We start from the raw sequence: 24672 nt of genomic DNA, 5'->3' as shown, positions 1-24672 counted from the left end.
TCTTCTAGTAGCAGATGTTGCCCCTGCTGCTCCTTTCTTTCTCCTTGTCCTCATCCCTGAGCCATTACTTGATGCCCTGACTTCCTGGGCTTCCCTATATCACAATTCCGTTTATTTGGGCTCCATCTTTGGCAAGGAAGCCCTGCTCTCCTTCCAGAATGCCACCTCTGGCTTGCAATCCATACCAAACCCTACAAGCTGCCTTTGGCCAACTGGAACCTCACTTTCCTGTGACACATTGTTGGGGAGAAGGAGCGGAGGGAGAAGAGAATCAGGCTTATTTTCAGAAACCACAGATTTGTTCCACTCTGCCTTAGGGCCTCAGAAGGCGAGGCACACTAGCTGGTTCTAAGAGGATTTGTGGTTGTGAGGATAGTATTTGTAATAATAATTGTGAAATACGTTAAGTGCTCACTACGTGCCAAACACTGTACTAAACACTGGGTAGATTCAAGATAATCAGGTCGGACATGGTTCCTGTGTCACGTGGGACTCCCAGCCTAAGTAGGAAGAAGTATTGGTATCAAATCCCAGTTTTACAAAGGAGAAAACTGAGGCCCAGAGAAATGAAGTGACTTGCCCGAGGTCTCACAGCAGGCAAGTGAAGGCGCCAGGTTTAGAACTCAGGTCCTCTGACTCCCAAGAAGGTGCTCTTGGGACTCTTGGGAGTCCTAGCTCTGCAGCAACCCAACCCCAGCTGGGCTTCTGGCTGAGCCCTGCAGAATGGCAGTGTTTAGAGCTTGGAGGGGGTACAGGAGGCGGGGGTGGGGGGGAGAGGCAGGAAGCAGGGAGGGGGCTGAGAAGGGTTGGCTGCCCTGAATGACAAGCGGGGATATTGATCGCATTCTGAAGTCGGCCCAGCCGATAGAAGGTAATTAATGACTCCATTTGCCTCAGTACCGAGGAGAACAATTGAGTTTGAAACTGCAACAACTGGCAGGGCCGTGAAAGGCCCCCAGGGGGAAGTCCAGAGAAGGAGCCTGACAGGGCCGGGTTGCACTGGGGACACATCAGAAGGGGAAATGGGCACCAGGAGGGATGAGGAGGAAGAAGCCAGGGAAATGCAGTTGGTGGGCAAGTGGGCACAAGGAGAACCAGCGTCAGGAACTGGGATCTAGCCTGGCCCTGCTCCGGTGAGCTGGGGCCTCAGGAGCAGAAAGAAAATGAGAAACATTTCCTTGCTCAGTTGACAACAACAGGGGACACTCTTCTGACTGTCAAGGAAAGCTCCTATTCCCCAGTGAGCAATGATATTTAATCCCTAATGGGCAGGTTTTTCCATAGTTTTGAGACTGGTTTTGGTGCCAGGCATTGGGATCCTCCCTTAGGGTTGTTCTTATAGACGTTGGTGTCCTTGGAAATTGGAGACCTGGAGGCAGCTGTTTTTGGGGTGGAGCTGGAAGAGGTGTGATACCTCCCGCCACACTTGGGCAGTCTGCCCTGTGGTCCAGACTCCTAGTGACTGCTTCTGCAGGGCCTGTTGCTGTTTGGGACTTGGTTCCTTTGCCTCACGCTCAGGGCAGCGTTGATTCTTAGTGCCTCTATGCTGCAGTTTCTGCTGGCATTTGCAGTGGATTTCAAACCTCTTTAGCTCAAGGTTCACTGCATTCCTGATGTCGTTTTTCTATCCATTTGAGTGAAGCTGCCCATCTCCAGCAGGCCCTAGAGTGTCGCCTCTGGCTCCCCCCTTCACCAATCAGACATCCTCCTCACCTGACCTGCCCAGCTGAGAAGCTATCAAGCCAGTTGCTTGGGGCATCTGCCTGTTTTCACACCTGCCCTGCAACCTGCTTCCTCAGCAGGGGAGGAAGTGAAGGGTTTAGAGTCCCTGGAGAAGATTTTCTCAGTGGCAGCCACGTTGCAAATTTAAAATTTGAGAACTGAAAAGAACCTCTAGGGATGGGGCCTAAGCCTCCAACAGATGAATGCCTAAGCCATCGAGGACAATAGGATCTCTCTTGTTTCTTAAAGATGGGAAGCAGCATGGTCTAGTGGAAAGAGCATGGGCTTGGAGTTAGAGGACCTGGGTTTTAATCTCAGCCCTGCCACATCTGCTGTTCAACCTTGAGCATGTTGCTTAACTTCTCTGTGACTCAATTACCTCATCTATAAAATGGGGATTAAGACTGGGAGCCCCATGTGGGATATGAACTGTGTGCATCTGATGAGCTTTATCTATCCCAATGCTTAGTACAGTGCCTGGCATATAGTAAGTTCTTAAAGCCATTCAAAAGAAAATCCAGAGGTGGAAATTTCACGACTAGCCTGGGTAGCCTATTTCAGGGTCAAATCATTTTCAGAGTCAAACCCAACCTCTTATGGCTACCCCAAATTTCTCTGTAATCTAAACCCATTTCTTCTTGATTATTCCTCTGTGGACAGGGAGACCAGTGGGTTAGGCTCCTTCTCATCACAGCCCTACATATTCTTTAAAGATAGTCATTAAGTCACCCACTAGTCTTCTCTTTTTCAAGCTAAACCACTTAAATTCCTTTAACCTTTCCTAGCCAGTGCCCATTTTCTAGGATTTTAATCATTTTATTCCTTTCTCTGCATGCTTTCTAATTTCTCCACTTACTGTTTCAGTGCTGTAATCAAAACTGGACATTACAATCTTAAATAAGAGTCTGACCCATACAAAATTCAGAGATAAAATTTCTTCCTAGCTCTTGAATACCACAATCCCATTCATCCTGGAATTGCTTTGACTTTCTAATAACACTGCATTGCCGACTCCTCTTCAGCTTGTGGTCTGCTCTGCCTCCCAAGCCTTTTTTGGCCATTCTGACTTCTAACCCGTCTTCATTAATTGCTCACTGGTGATGGTTTCCACCCTCCACCCCTGACATATTACCTTGCTTTTATCCAATTGAGTTTTGTTCTGTTTCTCTTTCTGTCTTACACCAATATTACAGCCCCAGCTGGGATATTCATTCATTCAGTCATATTTATTGAATACTTACTGTGTACAGAGCACTGTACTAAGCGCTTGGGAGAGTACAACAATAAATAGACACATTCCCTGCCCACAACGAGCTTACAGTCTAGAGGACGAGCTTACAGTCTAGAGGGTATCCAAGTGCCAGGAAAGTATAGGTTTCCAGGGCCCCTCAGAATTCCCTTTGCCAATGTATTCTTTAGTGGGAACTCTTATGATCCTTGTATGGCTTTGCCAGTGTCATTCACCCAAGGATGACTGTGTATCCATTTTCCTACACTTCAAAGGAGCAATGGAGAAGTCTCCTAGGTGGGGCTTCAATAGAGCTCTCTTGAGAAGAAATGAAATAATTCTTTGTCATATTTACTGAGCACTTACTGTGCGCAAATCACTGTACTAAGTGCTTGAGGAACTACAGTATAACAATAAACAGATATATTCCCTGCCCACAATGAGCTTACAGTCTAGAGGATGAGCTTATGACACTGGCTCTCCAGATATTCAACAGTGCAGATTGGCATACAAGGTGAGATCTGACTGGCTGCTCAGAGGATATAAGGTGGCTCTTTTTCATGTCTAGCTGGGATGGCTTTGTGACCCTTTCTACCTTGTCAACTGGTTCTGAGAGCTTTTGGGCCTCTCATTTAATTCACTTATGTCCTAGTGGATTCTATGGGCAGTCAAGCTTCAGCTATGTTTGCTTCTGTTCTTTAAGGTTGCAATCATGAAAGCTGTTTTCCCTGCTATTCCAAAGTCACTCCTGAGGAAATACCAGATCCAGTTCCCAGAGAAATTTTGAATCCAGTTTTGAGCAACCTCCCCTAGTATTCCCCAGGTGTCCACCTGTTCCAGAAGCGAGGCATGGCAGAGGAGAAGATGGGGCCCATGGTCTCTAGGGAGGATCAATTGCTTGAATGGATGCACATCTCTTCAGGAAGCAGCATGGCCTGGTGGACAAAATAAGGGCTAAGAAGTCAGAAGACCTGGATTTTAATCCCACCTCTGCCACCTACCTTCTGTGTGACCTTCAGCAAGTCACTTTACATCTTTGGACCTCAGTTTCCTCATCTGTAAAATGGAGATTCTATACCTGTTCTCCCTCCTGCTTAGTGAACCTGATGAGGGACAGGAATTCCATCCAACCTGATTTTCTTTTATCTATTCCAGCTCTTAGTACAGTGCTTGACACATACTAAGTGCATAACATGCCACTATTATTATTGCTATTATTATTATTATTACTCTAACAGTCCTCTCTCTCTTGGTCTCTACATTTCTTCCTTCCCTGGGGCATTAGCTTCCACACCTGCTCATCTCCCCATCACTTTTTTTTATGGTATTTAAGCATTCACTATGTACCAGGCACTGTACAAGCATTGGGATAAATACAAGCTGATCAAGTTGGACACAACCCATGTCCCACATGAGGCTCACAATCAATCCCCTTTTTACAGATGAAGGCAACAGAGACACAGAAAATTCAAGTTACTTGTTCAAGGTCACAAAGCAGACAAGTGGGGGAGTGGGGATTAGAACCCAGGCCCTTCTGACTCTCAGGCCCAAGATTTATCCACTAGGCCATGCTGCTTCTCTGCTTACTTCTTGTTTTGCATTTTGTTTTCCACCAGGGGGGTCATGGCCATTTCCATTTGGTCCTTGCTTAAGGAGAAAGATTTTGAGGTGAAATTTTTGGCCTCAGAGGTCCTGGGAGCTTTGTAATGTAGCAGCCTGGTGTCTTGGACTCTGCCACTTTTCCACCCCGGCAGAGATCAGCAAGGCCTGGTGGAAGGAGCGTAATCTCTTTCCCCATCCCACTCAGCTCAATCAGCTCATTCCCCAAGACATGATCATACTGGTGAAATCAACTCTTGCTCTTTTTAATTCTCCCAAACCCCAAACTAGCCTTTCCCCTGACAGCATCCCTCCTGTTAGCATTCATTCATTCAATCTATTTATTGAGCACCTATTGTGCACAGAGCACTGTCCAAGCGCTTGGGAGGGTACAGTACATCAGTAAACAGACACATTCCCTGTGCTGCTTCTTCCTCAAAGCCCTTGCTTTCTTTGACCTTCCTCTAGAAACCTCTCTACTCTGCAATATCCCTTCTCAGCACCTACTCCCCAGCACAGAACCTTCCTCCCACAAGCCTTCTCCCTCTGTCTCCCTCTCCCTCTCTCTCCCTCTCCCTCCATCTCCCTCTCCCTCTCTTCCTTCCTCTTCCTCCCTCTCCCTCTCTCTCCCTCTGTCTCTCTCTCCTTCTCTTTTTTCCCCTCCCTCTCTCTCCCTTTCTCTCCTCTTCATAGGCTTTTCCCTAGGTAGGGGCTGGGAAGAGAGGAGAAGTTTTCTACTGAGAGTAGGTGAGGCCTAACATCAGGTGCAGTAGGATGCCAACTCCCCCTTCACCTCTGTCTAAGGACTCAAGCATTTCTTCCTTTCAGACCCTCTTCCTATGCAACTCATGCTGGTGGCACCCCAGCCCTCTTTTCCATAGTCGCCTCCAAAATTAATCAATCAATGGTATTTATTGAGAGTTTACTGTGTGTTCAGAGCACTGGAATAAGTGTTTGAGGGAGTAAAGTACAAGAGTTAGTAGGCATGATCCCTGCCGGCAAGGAGCTTACAATCTGGTGAGAGGAGCGGAAAACAACCTGACAGTGATCCTCCTTCCTTCTTCCCTCTCATTTGCCATTTCCCATTCCTCTCTTTGGGAATTTTTTTCCCATCTCAAGGTCCTCCTGGCTCCTTCTGTTTCTGCCTGGTCTGTTCCCACCTGAGCCATCTCCCCACTCCTTATTTTTCTGTTTCCCTCGGTCCAGTTTGATTCTTACTGTCTCTCCTTCCCCTTCCTCTCCCCTACATCCTGCTTTCCATTCTGGTGGCTCTCTAGCCCCTGTTTCATCACCGGGTCCCGAGTTTACAAAAAAATAAATAAATAAAAAGGTCAGCGAGCAGAGCAGCAATAACCCCTAAAACAGTACTATCAGTGGAACATGATTGATCAATTGAATTCCATAGCGGCTGAAAAATGTGGGATTAAGTAGTGTATTATACGCACAATGAGTTGAGGCATGATGTTCATTTCAAGTTCATTTCGCCGGCCCTCTGCCACCAGATCAGGCAATCAATAGGGGCAGCAGATATCATATATCACCTCTCTCCGGGCTGGGGAGAGAGCACCATAATCTCTCGCAAATTTAGAGTGACAGATTTGTCAAGATCTGAAAGGCCCCTGAATAAATGAAGGAAAAGAGACTCCTGCAATGACCTGGGAAAAAAGCCACGGTTTCGGCCCCTTCACACAAAGGCACTGCAGACCTACACATGCAAGCTGATGCACATTTACACACATGTTCACAGGTATGTAATGCTTGCATCAAGGTATACAGAGGCCCAGGAAACAGCTCCACAGGCACGCCCATATGTAGAAACGAGGAGATGTGTGTATGTGAATGGACAAGTTGAAGGAGGAAGTAGGCATAAAAAAATGTGTCTGTGGAGAGTAAGAATCAAGCCTGAGAGTGTGGCTGCAGCCCAGAAAGCATCCCACATGCCTGCATACGATAGCAAAGCTCAATAAGGAGTCAGATGCTCACTCTTATCTAGAAATGTTTCCCTGGGCAGGATTCTTAGACCCCTACAACCCTAAATAGGCCTGTAAAAATGTATATGGTCCTAGAACCCCTCTTGAACTTTCCTGACTGTATTCTTTCAGGTGAACACAGCCACTACTCCAATTGACAGATACAACATATGAGGGTGACTATATATAGACCCATAGTTTAACATTAACCTAGAAATTAATTCATATTCTCTCTCTCGCTCTCTCTCTCACACACACACACGTATATATATATAAACGTTTATATATATATAAATATATATTATATATATATATAGTATATATATATATTTACCCCTGCCTTAAAATCCTTCCCCTTCTGCAACTGGGAACTAGAATGGAAGTAAAGAGGGAATGTATATGGCTAGAAAAAAGGATCCTATGCTTCAGCCTAGGAAAGGGAAGCAAGAAGGCAGCTAAAAGAAGAAGGTTGCAGTTGGAGGCTAATCAATATGTAATATTTTATATGGTCTTACGAATGATACTGTACTCTGTTACTGTATATAATGCAATATTGATTATATCATATCGTATAATCACCTATAAACTGATATATATAACAGTCAGAATGTAATATCTGTGGACCCTGCTAGATGCCAAAAGGAATTAGGGGTATTTGCTGTGTTTTTAGGGCCAGCAGTGAGCCTGGCTGGCAAGGGGCAGTGAATTCTGCCAACCCCACCATGGTTTTGAGGATGCAGGAAGATCCAAGAAGCAGGGCAGAGCTGGACGGTCTTGGTCTCAGCCAGAAGACATTCACTGAGGAGAAAGGAGAAAAGGCAAGAGGCAAAAAATGTAGAGGTGGTTCTCTGAAAACCCGGGTACTTTGTCCCCTGAAAAACTTGGATATCATGAAGGCCCCAACTCCTAAAGTAAAAGGAGAGGAAAAACTGACTTTTAGGGTGGACCTAGATGAGTACAAAAGTTAGTGCAGGGACAACTTGATACCAGACTGGGGCCAAGAGAGGGTACGTGAGACGTAGCTGAAGAGCAGGGCAGTGAAGTAAGTGGGTGGAACTGAGGAGGTTGTTAAAAGAGATGTTCAGATCAGAGGGGTGTGGTCCTTCCCATTTCCAAGTTTTTTTTGTACACCGGCCTGGGGGTGAGGTTCTGGGAGAGATGTCAATTCAAGATCCCACATCACTTCTGAAAAAGTCTGCGGGCCTCTTGGATAGAGTCATGGTCTCACCTGTTTCCCCAAGAGGAGTCGCCGGGGGGGTCACAACAAGGGCAGGAAGTGCCCAATGGGGAGGAGACTGGATGAGGAAATAGGCAGGCTTATGATGGGCGTGCGTGCCTCAGTGGAAACAGCCCGGGCTTTGGAGTCAGAGGTCAGGGGTTCAAATGCCAGCTCCGCCAATTGTCAGCTGTGTGACTTTAGGCAAGTCACTTCACTTCTCTGTGCCTGTTACCTCATCTGTAAAATGGGGATTAAGACTGTGAGCCCCCCGAGGGACAACCTGATCACCTTGTAACCTCCCCAGCGCTTAGAACAGTGCTTTGCAGATAGTAAGCTCTTAATAAATGCCAATAAAAAAAAGGGATGGTGAGGCCTAAGAGGTAGCTGCAGCCTTGCCCACCCTAGGGCCAGAGAGAAGCCCAGCCCTCTGTCCTTTTGGATTGGGTTCCCACCTGCAGGGCTTCAAACGCTGCTTCCCTTTTAATGTGCCCCGAAAGACTCCCAAAGCACCTTTGTGGTGGAGCTAATCGTTTCACTCTGCTCCTGTTTTACACTCTGCGATGGAGATTTGGAGATTTTCAACACTGAGAATCGGTGGAACTGAAACGCATCTATGAGTCAAGCTTGATGCTTAACAGACTCAGAAGTGTCAGTCCTGGCCAGCTTCAGCCTCACACTCAGGGCAACTTCAGGTGCAGAGACTCTACCTTCTCCATCCCTGTCCCCCAAAGCTGCTTTGTCTTTCAGGACCACCCCCACCCCCAACATCATCCCTTCTGAGAATCAGTCTCAGAGCTTCGATCCTGTCCCAGACTACTGTCTGCCCAGGGACTGATCCTGCTGTTAAGTTCCCATTGGCAACAGGGAACTCTTGTCGATCCTCTGTTTTGAGAGGAGGGTCCCACCCCAAGCAGCTAGAGAGTGAGAGGATCAAAGCAGAGGGCTCATTTCTCTGGTTGGCCTTTCCCTCCGTTGGGAGCACTTAAGTTCAGTGCTCAGCTCCCAGTAACCCAATGAGAAGCAGCGTGGCCCAGAGGATAAAGCACAGGCCTAGTAGACAGAAGGACCTTGGTGCTAATCCCAGTTCTGCCACTTGTCTGCCATGTGACCTTGGGACACTTAACTTTTTGGTGCCTCAGTTCCCTCATCTGTAAAATGGGGATTAAGACTGTGAACCCCATGTGGGACTTGGACTGTGGCCAATCTGATTAGCTTGTATCTACCCAGCCTTTAGTGTATGCCTGGCACATAGTAAGCGCTTTACAAATACCATTAAAAAATAAATGTTCAATAAATACCACTGGCTGATGCTGAAAGAAGCAGCAAAGAATGTCCCGAGGTCAGAACTGGCTCAGTTCCGGGTAGCAGAACGCCCTGTCCCTTTGCTAAGCTGGGGGTGGAAAGGCATTATGTTCGGCTCTCCTATAACTCCAGGGTCACGTTCCTGACCAAACCATCATTCAGAGAAATGCACATTACACCACATGTGCCTCGACAAAGGCCATGTACAAATACAGAACCGTTTCTTTAAACCTCACAGTGCACTCTACCCAGATAGATGCACACAGTTGGAACACTTGTTCTTCATTTCTAAACAGTGTACTCCTCAGCACTCGGGTAGGAATTTGATGGAACTAGGTTTTTTAACCACTCTAGTGGTAAATATTTTTCTCTTTGTCTCCCTCCATTAGCTCCTTATGGGCAGAGAGGGGGTCACTTTGTTCCCAGGCACCTAATACTGTGCACTGCGGGCCCTCAATAAATGCTACAACTACCACCAGTACTACTTTACTACTACTGCAGACTGAAAACACACATGATGGAAGAACTGAGTGAACCCTCTCTTGTGTGCTCTCTTTCTTCCAGATGTATCGGAGGGCTCCGTCCCCAATGGAGACTCCCAAAGTGGTGTGGACAGTTTGCGGAAGCACCTGCGTGCTGACACTTTCACTCAGCAGCAGCTGGAAGCTTTAGATCGGGTGTTTGAGCGTCCTTCCTACCCAGACGTATTCCAGACATCAGAACACATCAAATCTGAACAGGTGAGGTGACGCCTGGCCACAGTACTCCTGGGGCCAGGCAGGTGGGCAGCCCCTGGGGCTAGGTGGGGCAGGGGCAGAGTCCCTGGGGCAGAGCTGGTGGAGGGCCACTGGGGCCAGGTGGGAGAGGGGAAAACCCAAACCAGAAAGGGACATCTGCACAGAGGGTGATCCCCAGGGGTGCCCAGGAGCAGCCAAGAGTCTTCATTCACCCAATGAACCGCCCGCATACATTCACAAACACTGGCACACACCCATACATGTGCACATATACCCCACTGAAGGAAGAAAGACACTTACACCCAAGTCACATTCCGATGGGAAAACCTTACCTCATCTTCTGTTAGTTCCTTTTCCCACTGGGCTCCCCTTAGGGAGCCCCTACTCAGGCTCCCAAGACCCTTTTCCCAATCCCAAGATTCCCTTTTTCCCAGCTGCCTGCAAATCTCTGGGATAGCAGCAACCTGGGGCCCCGTAGTCCTGCTGCTGAGGACAACTGCGGCATTGGCAGGGACTTCCCCTCAGCCTCGGGCCTTTTAACGATCCGGCTGCCTCTCCCCCAGCTCCTTCCCAAGGTGACCCGGGATGGCTTGAGTGGCTACTCCAGCACCGCGGGCTTCTTCCGGGGAGAGAAGGGGGCCGGGCCCAGAGCCCACCCCAGCAGCACACACGCTCCTCTGCAGCTCCCGCGGCTCCTCCGGCCTCCTGCCTTCTCTCCGCCCGTCCTTTTATCCCAGAAGCTGTTTGTCTTCATAAAACAAAAATCAAAAGTCTTTTTCAGGTTCCCCGAGTCATAAACCAACAAAGGAGGAGAAGGTTCTCTCCAAGCAAGCTCCTTTATCCCCGAGTCCCTGGCTGTATTACAATGAATAACCTTTATTTACTTTCATTAGACTATTAAACACCAGCACAGTCATTTTTCCCCCTGAAACTCTGAGCAGGGCCCATAAAGCAAATCCGAAGCCTAATTGAGTTCATTTTAATTTCTCTCCGATCACAGCGAATTACTCTGGTGATAAATCAGGGGGCAGCCTCACCCCCAGTAGAAGGCCTAATTTGCAGCTAATTACAAAACTGATTTCTACAGGAAGATCAATACGAGAAGGAATTGGAAATGACTAGGCAATCACGTCCAGCCACGGAGGGGAGGGGGCCGGCTGGGGGGGTCGGGAAGCGGAAGGGAGAAAAAGGGACCAGAAAGAGCAGAAAATCAGCTTTAATTTAACGTAATATTAATCAGAGCAACTTTTCCTGCTTTTTGTCGTCTCCCCGCTTTCCCCAGCCCCTGTGTCTGGTTTGGAGGCCACTGCAATAAAAAGGCAATTACCCGAGTGTTTCGGGCAGGACACCCTTTCAAATTCAATGGCTCTCCCCCTCCCACCCTTCTGGTAGCCATGTGGCCTCTCCCCCTCCCCAATTTCATACCCCAATGCACAGGGAGAGTGAGAGCGAGCCCAGGGATGAGGCTTCTTTGTTTGTTTTTAAAGAAGGGGGAGAGCCCCTCGGCAAGCCAAGCTGTGACAGGAGGGAATGGGACAACCCCCAGCCCCACTGGCTGGTCACAGATGCATCCAGGAGTCCCACCTCACCCCACAGGCTGCCATTCCCATCAGTGTCCCTCTCCCCTCCCACCCCTCACTCCTGCGCTTATCTACTTCAGGGAGGCCCCAAGGACACCCCCCCCCCCCCCATCCATCTGAAAAAGGCAGCTGAACCTGGGCTCAGCTCCCCTCCGCTCCCCCTCTTCTTCCTCCTTGCCCACCTCAGTTGTGGAGGAGCAGCTTTTCCGAATCCACGGATAAGCTGTGAGACTTAGGGAAAAACCTTCATCTTCAGGTCCCCATCTCTCACCATGGCCCCGGTGGTTACCGAGGACAGACAGGCCCTGCTCTGACAGAGGCTGCTGGCCACCTTGCTCAGGGCAAACTCAAGCCTCTCATCCGAGACCTTCTCCCCATCTTGTTCTTCTTCAACTCTCTGTTGGATCTCCTTCTGTTCCCTGTCCCCCACTCCCAGCTCAGTGTGGGAGCTTGTCAGCTCTCCTCCCACTTCTCTCCCATCTGCAGGTCATTCTCTTTCTCTCTTGGTGCGTCAATCGTGAGCTGTCGCTTTTCTCTCTCCTCCCCAGGGCAATGAGTACTCCCTGCCAGCCCTGACCCCCGGTCTTGATGAAGTCAAGTCAAGCCTATCTGCCTCCGCTAACCCAGACCTGGGGACCAATGTGTCAGGGACCCAGACATACCCTGTGGTGACCGGTAAGCCATCCACTTCACTGGGGGGGTTGGAGCAGGGATTTGGATTGTTCTCCTTTGTCTTTGCCCATTTTGGGTCTGGGTGGCCAAGCGGAAATGCGGCATATGGTCTCGTCCCCCGGTGGTCAGAGTTTCCTGCCCAGGTGAGTGCAGGTAGGATAGGTGGTAAAGAAGAGGTTTGCCATCTTTTTGGACCTGAGGATTGAAAGGGGCAGTAGTAATAATGATGATGATGATGATAATGATAATTGTGATATTTGTGGTATTTTATGTTATTTGCTTACTACTGTTCTAAGTGCTGGGGTAGATACATGGTTATCAGGTTGGACACAGTCCATACCCCACATGGAGTTCACAGTCTTAGTCCCCATTTTATAAATGAGGCAACTGAGGCACAGAGAAGTGAAGTGACCTGCTGAAGGTCACACATCAAGTAGCAGATCCAGGATTCGAACCCAGGTCCTCCTGACTCACAGGCCCACGCTTCAACCACTGGGGTATGCAATTTAGTGGGCTAGATAGTTTAGCCCTTACTCTGTGCCAGGCATTGTACTAGTTGTTGAAAGAGTAATAGTATAATAAGGTTGGATACACTCCCTGTCCCACATGGAACTCACAGTCTAAGAGACAGTTCCCCTTCTTTGCAGCCCTGTCTGTGGCCCAAGATCAACTCAGCCTAGTCCATTTTTCCCCTCCACATTTCATCCTGGCTAGCCTAGAATGAATATGAGTGAGAAGTAGGTGGACCTAGGAAACAAGAGGAAGTGGAGGAGGGGAAGGGCAGAAGCAAAGTCAAGCTCTGTAGAGAGCATAGGGAAGTTGGAAAAAGGCGTCTTGGCGGCAGGGGGCTGTCCGGGGTGTCCCACTAGATTGTAAACTCTTTGAGGCCAGGTGTCAGATCTACCTACTCTACTATACTCTCTCAAGCACTCTGTCCAGGGCTCTGAACAAGTAAAAACATTCAATACATGCCATTGGTTGATTGATCAATTGATCCAGGGACTGCCCACAGTTGTGCCTTGGTTTCTATTCGGAGCCCAAACCCAGACAGAGCCCCATCCTCATTTCCTCCAGAGCCTAGAGGAAGACCTGTTTATGGGTCTGGTTGCCCTCTCACTCTGCTCTGCAGCCCTGGACTCGGGGTGGCCGAGCTGAAAGGTGGCATGGGTGTATGTGGCATTGGGGGCTTGGAAGGAACTAGTCGGTAGTCCATGGGTTGGCTCTGTTGATGACTCTGAAGTCAAGCAGACTCAGTTCTTTCCTTGCAGAGAGATAAGAACAAAAATGTCCCAGGACTCTCTGCGTCCTTCCCCAGCCCTCCAGGCATTGCCCAAGTAGTGCAATAAATTGAATCAACTTTTATTCCTGACCCATCCCGGGTCATTACTGACCTCAGGCAAGCTGTTTTCTGCAAGACTGGCTCATGACCAGCCCACCGGCAGAACGAAGAAGTTCCAGGTGTAGAGCTGGGGAAGCAGGATCAGAGACCTCCTCTTCTCACAGAGATTCTATGGGGAAGGGGAGGCTGACCCAGCAGCTTAATTAATAGTAATTTTGGTTTTCATTAAGCGCTTACTATGTCCTGAGCACTGTAATAAGCACTGGGGTAGCTAGAAGATACTGAGGTCCCACATGGGACTCACAGTCTAAGAAGGAGGGAGAACAGGTTTGAATCCCCATTTTGCAGATGAGGCACAGAGAAGTTAAGTGACTTACCCAAGGTCACCAAGCAGTCAAGTGGTGGGGCCTAGATTAGGTCTAGGGTCCTCTGGCTCCTAGGCCTGTGCTCTTTCCATTAGGCCATGCCTGAGCTGATTGCTGGGCTAATCCCCTGGGGCAACACTGAGTGCTAGGGGGGCCCAGATGAGTGAGAGCTTTGGAAGAGAAGAAACTCCCAAGAAAGAAGCTTGGCACTGGGGAAGGCTTTCCAGGCCAGAGAATGTGCCCGAGTGTAAGAGAGGCACATTGAGGTGTTATTAAAATGCACCTAATTATTCTGGAGACACTAAAGCAAATGTGCCGTTCACTGGGAGACAGGATGATTGAAAATGTGAGCAGTGGGGATTGGAAGATACTGAGGCGTTACATGACTAGAGAGGAACAGAGGCGGCACGGGGAGCTAGTGGGCCACGGGCACAGAGCACCAGAACAAGCCGCAGTAGCAGCAGAGTGGTAGTCCGAGTCGGGGCTCCTGCCTCCCCGGTGAATCGATCCCCGCCCCCTCAGACCCATCTGGGAGAGGTCTCATGACACGGAGGACTAGGATATCCAGCCAGATGGATCGATGCAGTTCTAGTTCAACAGGAAGGACCCCATCGGCATGGAGAGGGGAATTGAAGGAGTGAGTAGCCACACTTTCATTCTTCTCTTCCAGACAATAATTGTGGCACCTGTTAAACACTTGCTTGAAGCCGAACATGGTACTAAGCACTGGTGGAGTTACAAGATAATCAGGCGGGACACAGACCCTGTCCCACTTGAGTTCCATGGTCAGTTTCACTCTGTCCTCCACCAGATCACCCCTGCTGTTGTGGCTCTCCCTTCCGTGGAAGAAAAGACAGTTCCATAAGTTTCAAGTTTACTATATGGATTCCTCAAGTCCAAGGAAGAACTGTTGACCTTAGGGCTCTGGAAGATTTCCTTTAGGGACTTCTGGGGTTTGGTTCTGAAAGGACCTCAAGTGTCAGGGAAGAGTTTGGCCTAAGATCAGACCTCTTCCATTGGACTGACCAGTGACCTTAGTCATTAATAACCCAGCTTTAGAGTCCTCTAAGGACTATTAGGAGATGCAGGAGGAGAGCAGAAGCCAGTGACCTAGGCCCTCTTTTCTCCTGCTGCCATAAAAACAGCAGTGAGAGATGAGATCATTCCCTGGACCTGCTGTCTAGGCAAACTGCTGTTTAGGGGAGGCCAGGTAGGTTTCTGGTGTCCTCATCTTTAGCAAGAAAGACCTCACTGCCGTGGGCCCAGAAGCTGAGAATTAGTCACATTCCCCACCCCCACCCCCGCACACACACACACACACACACATCCAAGTGTGAGTAAATCAAAAGTGTGACCAAGGGTAGCCTTATTTCCAGCCTTTGAAGGAGCTCATCCCCTCTTTCTGGCTGGAGAGAAGGGTGTGGGGAACATGGGGAGTAGGGGATGAGGCCTTCATCTCAGGTGCTGAGTGTTAGGAAGGTCAGGGTGCTGCCCAGGCCTGGGATGTGGTCCTGGGGGAGAGAGGCACTTGGCTGAGGCAGAAAACTGCCTCTACCGTTCCCCGACACCAAAGACGCCCCCTCCCTCCCTCATGGCCCTGGAACGGTCCCAGCTCAGCCTGGGAACATCTCCGGCTGATCCATCTGGATCCAAGTGTGAGAAAAGTTCATTTCAGACCCAGCTTGACATTCCCAGGTGGCAACTTAGCACTAACATCTCAATCTGTATGCGACATTTCAATCAAGCGAGGAGTAACAAAAGCAGAACTATTAACATTCGGAGCTGTTCACCAATGGTAATGACGGGGAAACTTGGAAACTGGAAATTACAAAAAAGAGAAGTGTGTGTGGGGGTGGGGGCCAGAGGGAGAGGAGGGCGGGGGAATTATTTTTCTACACTTAGGCCAGGATCCAATGTTTGGATTAATGGTGCCATTACCCGAGAAAGGGCTGCAGATTACGCTCATTCTTAAAATGTTTTTGCTGGCAATTAAACGGCTGCAGTTATTGATCTTTGTTGATTTTATGTCCCCCTGATTTGCATAATCTATTAAAGATGAATGATTCATGATGTGTTTATTATGGGGATGAGCAGAGTTTCTGGAGGTGCTGTCAAGGTGAGAAACTGGGCCCTTCTCCTGAGTCGCCATTGGCCGGGGCAGCCCAACTAAGTCCATTTAAATGGACTTTAAGTCCATCCCAGAGAAGCAGCATGGCTTAGTGGAAAGAACACAGGCTTGGGAGTCAGAGCTCACAGGTTCAAATCCCGGCTCCGCCACTTGTCAACTGTGTGACTTTGGGCAAGTCACTTAACTTCTCTGTACCTCAGTTACCTCATTTGAAAAATGGGGATGAAGACTGTGAGCCCCACGTGGCACAACCTGATCACCTTGTATCCCCCCAGTGCTTAGAACAGTGCTTGGCACATTGTAAGCACTTAACAAATGCCATCATCATCATTTAAATCCATTTTACTACCTGCTGGGGCAGACTGAGTCAGGGAGACATTCTAACTGGAAGGAGCAGCTTTTTAGATAACTTAGTGGAACTGGAGCAAGGCAAGCCAATTAACAGAGTAGGGTCTTTGGCTAAGCCCTGTTCCCCAATGTCAATCAGTCAGGGGTATTTATTGAGCACTTACTGTATTCAGAGCACTGTACTAAGCACTTGGGAGAGTACCCAAGGGTAAGTAGACATGATCCCTACCCTCAGGGAACTCACAAGCTAACGGCCTAGAGGAAGCTGAAGGAAGCCAGCTGGGAGTCATTCAAGCTGGGTGTTTGGGCAGTAGCAGGAACAGTGGCATTGTGTATCACAAAAAGCTGACACTGAGGCTCTGAATAGGGTCTTTACATCTCCCATTAAAAGATTCCAGAGAGTCATGGAGGTTTACTAGGAGAAGAGTGAGCGGTAAAGTCAATGATGATCAGGTGTTTCCTGGGGTTGGTGGGCAGACTTCTTCTGGTTGCCCATCTGGGCCCTGAGATTTGAGCAGGGGATGTCTGGGAGAAAAATGAGCTCGGGTTAACAATAATAATTGTGGTATTTGTTAAGCACTGACCGTGTGCCAGGCATTGTACTAAGCACTGGGGTGGTTACAAGCAAATCGGGTTGAACACAGTCCCTGTCCCACATGGGTCTCCCAATCTCGATCCCCATTTTACAGATGAGGTAACTGAGGCACCGAGAAGTGAAGTGACTTGCCCAGGGTCACGCAGAAGACAAGTGGTGGAGCTAGGATTAGAATCCATGACCTTCTGACCCCCAAGCCTGTGCTCTATCCAAACTGGAAGGGCCATCCGTAAAGCAGCATTTTTGAAGGCGCTCATGAAAGTCAGCATAATATGGAGGGGCAGAGCAGCCTCAGGCTGGTGGTCTCCACTTGCCTGGTGAATAGGGCACTACAAGAAGATCACATCAGGACAGAATTTTCCCACCACTTCCCACCATGTGAGAAGTCAGCATGATTGCTGGTCCCAACAACTCAGGAGAAAAAGGGAGGACTTCAAACTTCACCAGCTAAGTGATTCAGCGATTCCACAAGGGTCGGTAGTGAGAGGAGAGGGCAATCTGAGAGCATATTGTCTGATGATGAAAGTGAGATTTGTTGGGCAAAACCATCCCCTACCTCAGTCTCATCACCAACAAGAGTGGCCAGCAAGAAGCCAGACTCCCATGGTCTCCTAAACCAGCCCCCTCAGAAGCTCAGGGTCAAGCAATGATAATCAATTTTTTCTTTGGAGTTTTAAAAGTTCTGCGGAGATTTTCATTTCATTGCACAATGCAGCAAGCTGCTAGGTCAGGCCGGTTATTTAAATTTATCACTCGCTCTTTCCTTCCAATGGTGGGCTGATCTAGCTCGGCAGCATCTCCTCTCTCCAGCCCAGTGCTCTAGGCTGCTGGTCTGGAACCAAGCCCAGACTCCTAAGTAATAAGAAAAAAAAAAAGGAACAGTCACAGGAGTAACTCAGCTCAACGCAGCACGATGGGTCTAAGTTTCACCAGCTCTGCAGCCATCTCTGGTTCACCAGCGAGAGTTGAAGGTGAAAGGAAGCATACAAATCTAGACTTTCTGCTGCTAAGGCTCTCTGTTTCCTGGACCTTGCCCACCGGAGAAGCATAACTAAATGAGTCTGCTGGCAGTGGCATCAGCTGAATACATTTGCCCCCTTTTCTTCTTCCTTCCATGACCACCATCTTCATAATAATAATAATAATAATGGTATTTGTTAAGCACTTACTATGTGCCAAGCACTGTTCTAAGCGCTAGGGTAGATACAAGGTAATCAGGTTGTCCCACATGGGGCTCACAGTCTTAATCCCCATTTTCCAGATGAAGTCACTGAGGCATAGAGAAGTGAAGTGACTTGCCCAAGGTCACACAGCTGACAAGTGGTGGAGCCAGGATTAGAACCCAGGACCTCTGACTCCCAAGCCCGGGCTCTTTCCACTAAGCCACGCTGCTTCATCTGTACATTCTCCAGTGGCCTCTTCCCCACTGCTTTCAAACATGTTCATGTATCCCCTAACCTAAAAGAATTCCTCCCTTGACCCCACGACTCCCTCCAGTTTGATTGATTGAATAAATCCCAGAGGCCCAGCAACAGGACTACAAGTTACAAGTTAGAATTGGGTTCTCTCTGCCTAGCCCAGTGTTGTCATGGTGGCAGGGGACTTTTTTTAGCCTTTGCAAGTGCCAGCTGAAAGAAGGGGAGGTCTTTGACTCTGAAACCCTAAGAAGAAGGGAGGAGTCAGGGCCATCCTTAGACTTGAGGAAGAGTGAATTGTAGGAAGGGGAGTGGGATGTAAGAAAAAGCAGCATTTCTCAAGCCATCCACTTCAAGCTAGAGCCTTTTAAAATAGTTGTGGAGTTTGCTTAGCACTTACTACATGCCAAGCACTATACTAAGCACTGGGGTAGATACAAGATACTCAGGTCTGACATGAGGCTCACAGTTTAAGTAGGAGGGAAAACAGGCATTGTATCCCCATTTTGCAAACGAAGAAACTGAGGTACAGACAAGTTGCGTGATTTAACCAAGGTCATGCAACAGTTAACTGGTGGAGCCAGTATAAGAACCCAGGTCCTCTGACTCCTAGGCCTGTGCTCTTTCCACTAGGCCATGCTGCTTCTCATGAACTTTGTACAGAGCCTTGTACCAAGCACTTGGAAGAGAACAATACAGTTGGTAGACACCATCCTTCCCTTTAAGGAAGTTGCAGTCTAGCAGGGGAGACAGACCTTCAAATGGATTACAGGTATGGGAAGTAACCAAGTATAAGGAAATATAGCATAAGTGCTATGGGGGTAGGTGTGAGATCCTACGTTCTTATGGGGAAGGACTAAGTGCATGGGTGAGGCAGGAAGAAGCAGAAAATAGAGTTGGGAGGAATGAGAGCTTAGTCAGGGAAGGCTTCCTAATGGAGATATGATTTCAGTAGGGCTGTATGTGGTTTGAGGCCATCGTCCCTGAGAAATCATGAGTTGGGGAGGCTAGTTTCTATGGAACCTCTGAAGCTACCTTGGAGATATCCAACTTTCACTCACCTAATTTCAATCCCCAGGTCAATATGAAAGGCCAGAGGGATAGCAGGAAGCTTACCTTGAGGGGAGATGGAAGGATGATTCTTCCAGAAACATCCACAGGGCCCGCTCAAGATGAAGTTTGAGATTCTGGAGGGTAAAGAAGGAAGAAACCCCTTCAAATAGTTTTGAGCTCCAAGGGGATTGGCCTTGCGATGGCAGATGGAAAGCTGCATGAGCTGCTAAATGAAGTTGTAATGTTGGGGAAAGTACTTTCTGTTTGCAAAGTGCTTGGTAATCATTTATTACCCTGCCCTGGGGAGTCATCAGTTTCTTCACTCGTAAAATGGGGTGGGAGACCTGGGTTCTGGACCTGCTGTTTTCTGAGAATCTTGGAGATGGAGACAGCTCTGCCTCCCTCCTCCTCCTCCTCCTTTCTTCCCCTCCAAACCCCAGAGCGGGCACCAAAACTGAAGCAAGAAATTGTCTCTTCTCCTTGAAGAAGAAGGGTTGCTTTCAGAGCTGGCACAAGAGAGCTCAAAAAATGTTATTATTTTCCCACCCCTGCTTCTCTAGGCCTTTGGGGCCAACAGCAAGGGAAACTGGGGAGCTAGATTCTGTTTCCCTATCACTAGAGAGAGAATCAGGACATGCTGGAATGATCTCCATTAGATAACTCCAATAGCAGCAGCATGACAATGGAAAGAGCATAGGCCTGGGTTCTAATCCTTACTCTGCCACACACCTGCTAGATGACCTTAGGCAAGACACCTAACTTCTCTACACCTCAATTCCCTCATTTGCAAAATGGGGATTCAATACCTCTTCTCCCTCCTACTCAGACTATGAGCCTCTTGTGGAACCTGATTATCTATACCAGCACTTAGTAGAGTGCTTGGCACATAGTAAACACTTAACAAATACCTCAATTATTATGATTATTATAACTCAGGCCTAAGCTCTGGGAGAGACTGCAAAGGCCAGGTCACATGGCAACTATCAGTTCATCACCAGGAACCCCTGTGAGATGAGGAGGCTCAAGGGCTCAAGAGGAGCCGATAAATGGGTGACTGAGTGCAGACTTTGGAAGCTCGGAAACCAGTAAGATCCACAAGCTTGCTCTCTCCAGATCTAAAGCTGCCTTTCCCCTCACCCTTAGCCTGGCATATGAGCATTTCTTTTGATGGGCAAGAAATTTGAAGGAGCATCCGTGATGAAGGAAGAACCTCTTAGAAGACATTGAGTGTGAGCTACTGACTCCTGTGTGGGAAGAGGGGTTGAGCCAGAGGCAAACCTAAACTTGGAGGTTTGTAGCAACCCAGTGTAGAAGTTTCACTGACCTTCTGACCCGTGGTGGGAAGTCCTAAGGGTCTTGGGGCATTCGGGCTCTGATTTCTACAGAAGAGCAGCAAAGGCTGGCCTCTAACTGGAACAGCCCCTCCACACTGAAGCCAACCAGCCCCCACCCTCCCAGCTTTGAGGAACTCCTTCTGACAGTCAAATCAGCAACTAAAAATAATCTTAAGTCCCTAGGACTGAAGACCACGGGAATCTCCCGGCTGCTGTGCTGGAGAAAAGGCACTAAGAGTGACTCAGAGAAAGGGGGGAATCTGCCTGGCCCCCCCGCCAAGCTTGGTGTGGAACTGTCTGGAGATGGGATCCAGCCTGATTGGGCTCTGATACCATTTACTACCTCTGCAGGCCCCAGGAACTCCTAATGGGGAATCTCTGTCTCAGGAACTCTCCCCTGTTTACTTGGCATTTAACACCCAACTCGGATGCAGCCAAATTTCCCTCCATAAAACCCACAGCTTAACCTTCTGCCCAGCCCCTGCTCCCTCTCCCTGAGCAGAGGGCAATAAAAGCTCAGACGAGTCTCACAAGGAGCCTGAGGCTGTGAATCTTACGTTTTTTTTTCTGTCTGGTCGAAATCCCCTGATTCACTGGAGGAATTTAGGGAGGAGAGCACCAATTTTCCCCCCTCCACTTGATGAAGAGAGAGAGAGAGTCAGGAGGGAAGAGGAGAGCCATAACTCAAGGGGTGCTGCAAGCAAGGAAACATCAGAAGAGTGTGAGACCTTTGACCTGTGCCTGCAAAGTAACACCCTGGGCCAGGAACTCTTTTCCAGGCCCCCACTTTTGTGAGGGTCCTTGTGCCTAATGGCAGGGCCTCGCTGTCACCCGACCTAGGGTGCCATTCAGGAAAAATGAACCCGTCTGCAATGGGAAAGGGCCAAAACCCAACGCATTTCTGATTTCATTACGGGGGCATTTCCATAGCAATAGGACATTGACAAATAACACCGTGGTCTCCTAACACAATCAGGCCCTGGGACTTCCCTCCTGGTGGATGGGAGCCAAGACGATATAAACAACTAGGCCGCAAACCCGCAGCCCGCCAGCTCGGGAGTCGAGGTGGAGCTGTCCCTTTCCTCCCTTCCCACCTGGGACTGCCTAACTGATGATGCCAGAGAATGAAAGATGAGGGGGAAGAAAGAAGGTGGAAAAACTCAAAGGCTCTCACTGCTTACCTGTCTGACATCACAGCTTCTGGGACTGTTCTTGATTGCCTAATGGGCACAAACAGGGAGGCTTGGGCTTGGTTGGGCCAGACTCTACCTAGTCTGGCTGAAGCCTCAGGATGAACATGTATCCAGTTAGATTCAGGCCGGGTCTCCATGTCTACCCAGGGCTGTGTCACCACCAAACTTTCCTCTTCACCTCCATCCTTCCACACATACTGCCCGCCCCCAGCCACTGTCCCCCACCTCCAGAACGATGAGGTGTGAGGGATTTTCTCTTCCTAAGCCTGAGGTGTGTGTGAAGGGGAGGGAGGAGCCAGAGGGAGGCTGACAGTAATATTCTTAGTGCATTAGCAACCTCGGAAAGGGGACAAACAGCTTCTGGTCTCTTAACCCTCGGCTTTGCAAGGCAAGGCCTAGCGCTATTGTTACCTCCATGAGGGCTTTACTGAGTCTTTCAGGCTGAAATCCTCTCTGTAGCAGCTGGGCAGAGAGGAAATCCAGGGGCTGGATCAGAGCCTGGCCTAATGCTGCAGCAGCTTAAGCGGCCCGTTTTACCAGAGATTATGGTTTCACTTACACAGAGCGCCTGAAAAATGCCGTGGTTTAGGAAGGATTAGAGCTGAAAATTCAATGCTCTCAGAGAAGAAATAAAGCCAGAGAGGAACTGGAAAACCTGGAGTATCTAGAGGCTGTACAAATAGGATTAACCTCTCCCCACTCAGCCCCTCGCTGCTGCCCACCCAGCATGCTTTCCCCTGCTTACGGGTGACAACCCTGGGGCTGCCGTGTAGACGATCCTGGTTGCCAGATAGATGGCCCGGGCCAGGCTGCCATTCTGTGCTTGGTAGGGCCCTGGGTCTGGGAGAGCATCCACCTGCCCTGTCCTGTTGGGGTGAGGGGCCAAACCCCTGCAGGGTTGTCAGCTCCATTTGGAAATCCGCATTTACGGCTTGCTGATTGCACCAGGGTTTCCCTGCCTTTCTGGCTCCATTCCCGCTCTTCCAACCAGACTCCCCAAGCTCCTGATTGCTCTGTCTGCTCCAAGTGAAGTGAAGGTGATTCTCAGTCACTGGAGGTCAGCGGGAGAGAGGAGAAGCAGCGTGGCCTAGTGGATAGGGCATGGGCCTAGGAATAAGAAGGATTTGAGTTCAAATCCCAATTTGGCTATTCACCTGCTGAATGACCTGGGGCAAGTCTCTGTGCCTCAGTTATCTCATCTGTAAAATGGGGATTAAGATGGTGAGCCCCATAATAATAATAATGGCATTTATTAAGCGCTTACTATGTGCAAAGCACTGTTCTAAGCGCTGGGGAGGTTACAAGGTGATCAGGTTGTCCCACACGGGGCTCACAGTCTTAATCCCCATTTTACAGACAAGGTAACTGAGGCACAGAGAAGTTAAGTGACTGGCCCAAAGTCACACAGCTGACAAGTGGCAGAGCAGGAATTTGAACCCATGACCTCTGACTCCAAAGCCCCTGCTCTTTCCACTAAGCCTTAAGGGACATGGACTGTGTACAACCTGATTAGCTTGTATCTACCCCAGCGTTTAGTCAGTGCCTGTCACATAGTAGGTGCTTAACAAATTTCATGGAAGAAAAAAGACGAGTGTGTTTCTAGCTGGACTGTCCAGGCATAATAGACCCTCCCGGAGCCAGACAACCTGGCCCGGGCCTCCTCTGCCCCACTCCTCTGCTCTTCAGAGAGGCAGGAGAGCCCTGATGCTGGGATCGGGGGTGGGGATCTGCCTCTCTACCCAGAGAGGAAGTAGTGAATTATGAAACGATTTTCGCATAGCAGCAAAGGACACTATCCGGCAAAGAGCGCGGTGGCAGGCAAGCGACCCAGGGGTGTAGCAGCAGCAGCAAGTGCAGCACGAGCTGCTGCAGGAGCCTGCGGGGAGGCCGGGCATTGTGATGCAGATGAGACTGGTTGGCTGGTCACAGTGCCACATGCCGCAGCATACAGCAGGTGGACCCCATATTGGGATGCACGTCACACTGGTGATGCAAGTTAATTGCCTGGTTACCAGGCTACAGCCCAGCACCTTCCAGCAGAGTGACACTGTGCCAACCAGCTACATTTCCCACTTCACCATTAAACTCATCCAATTCGCTTCTGCCCCCGGAGCACGTGAGGATGCTGGGGGCGGGTCGGCCGGGGGGCGAGAGGGGTCAACAGTGGGGTCTTACCTGATCCCGGGAAGGGGGCAGGGACAGATCAATTGTCTCCTGCACTCTCCAGTTTCAGTCAGGGGTGAAGGCAGTTGGGGAAGGGTGGTAACTGCAGCTTCCAGGGTTTTTTGGTTTCTAAATTCGAAGTTAATGTGCAGGGATTTTCCCAGTTAGGGTCAGTTTCTTCTCCAGGCGCAGAGCTTTCCTGGGTGAAAATTCCCAAGAATTAACTTCAGACTGATGAGCGGAACCCAGAAGGCCAAGGTTCCCCCTGCCACCTTCCCCCAGAACCCAGGCTGCTGCTCCGGGAATGATTCATTCATTCAATCGTATTTATTGAGCAATTACTGGGTGCAGAGCACTGTACTAAGCACTTGGGAGAGTACAATACAATAAACAGACACATTCCTTGCCCAGAACAAGCTTACAGTCTAGCGATTGGGGCGCATCAGCCTTAAAAAGAGCAGTGATAGTAGTAGTGGTGGTATTTAGGAAGTTCTTACTGTGTGAAAAGCACTGTACTAAGCACTGGGAAAGAATACATTGGGGAAAATGAGACAAGGTCCCTGGCCTTAACGGACCCACCACAAAAGGTCGGAGGGGACAGAGAGGTGGTTGGAAAGATCAGCGTTCCTTTTGCTCCCCTACAGAGCTGGGGGATCCTGTGATCTGACCATCTCTGTCCCTTGCTCTACCCAGCTGATTTCCTGTCCCCC

General features: G+C 49.2%; 1 protein-coding gene across 2 annotated transcripts in view; it reads left to right on the top strand.

Annotated features, from left to right (window-relative positions):
• PAX2 (paired box 2) overlaps positions 1 to 24672 on the top strand; it is a 113620-nt gene that overhangs the window by 76802 nt on the left and 12146 nt on the right. For both annotated transcript variants that reach the window (XM_038758462.1, XM_038758463.1), the window contains exons 7-8: positions 9605 to 9780; positions 11906 to 12032. In XM_038758462.1, coding sequence (XP_038614390.1) covers positions 9605 to 9780; positions 11906 to 12032 — 303 coding nt within the window. The remainder of the gene's footprint in view (positions 1 to 9604; positions 9781 to 11905; positions 12033 to 24672) is intronic.

Source organism: Tachyglossus aculeatus, chromosome 16 (assembly GCF_015852505.1).
Source record: "Tachyglossus aculeatus isolate mTacAcu1 chromosome 16, mTacAcu1.pri, whole genome shotgun sequence".
NCBI classification, from domain to species: Eukaryota; Metazoa; Chordata; class Mammalia; order Monotremata; family Tachyglossidae; genus Tachyglossus; species Tachyglossus aculeatus.
Note: the sequence above shows the minus strand (reverse complement) of the source record. Positions and strands in the feature narration are given on the sequence as shown.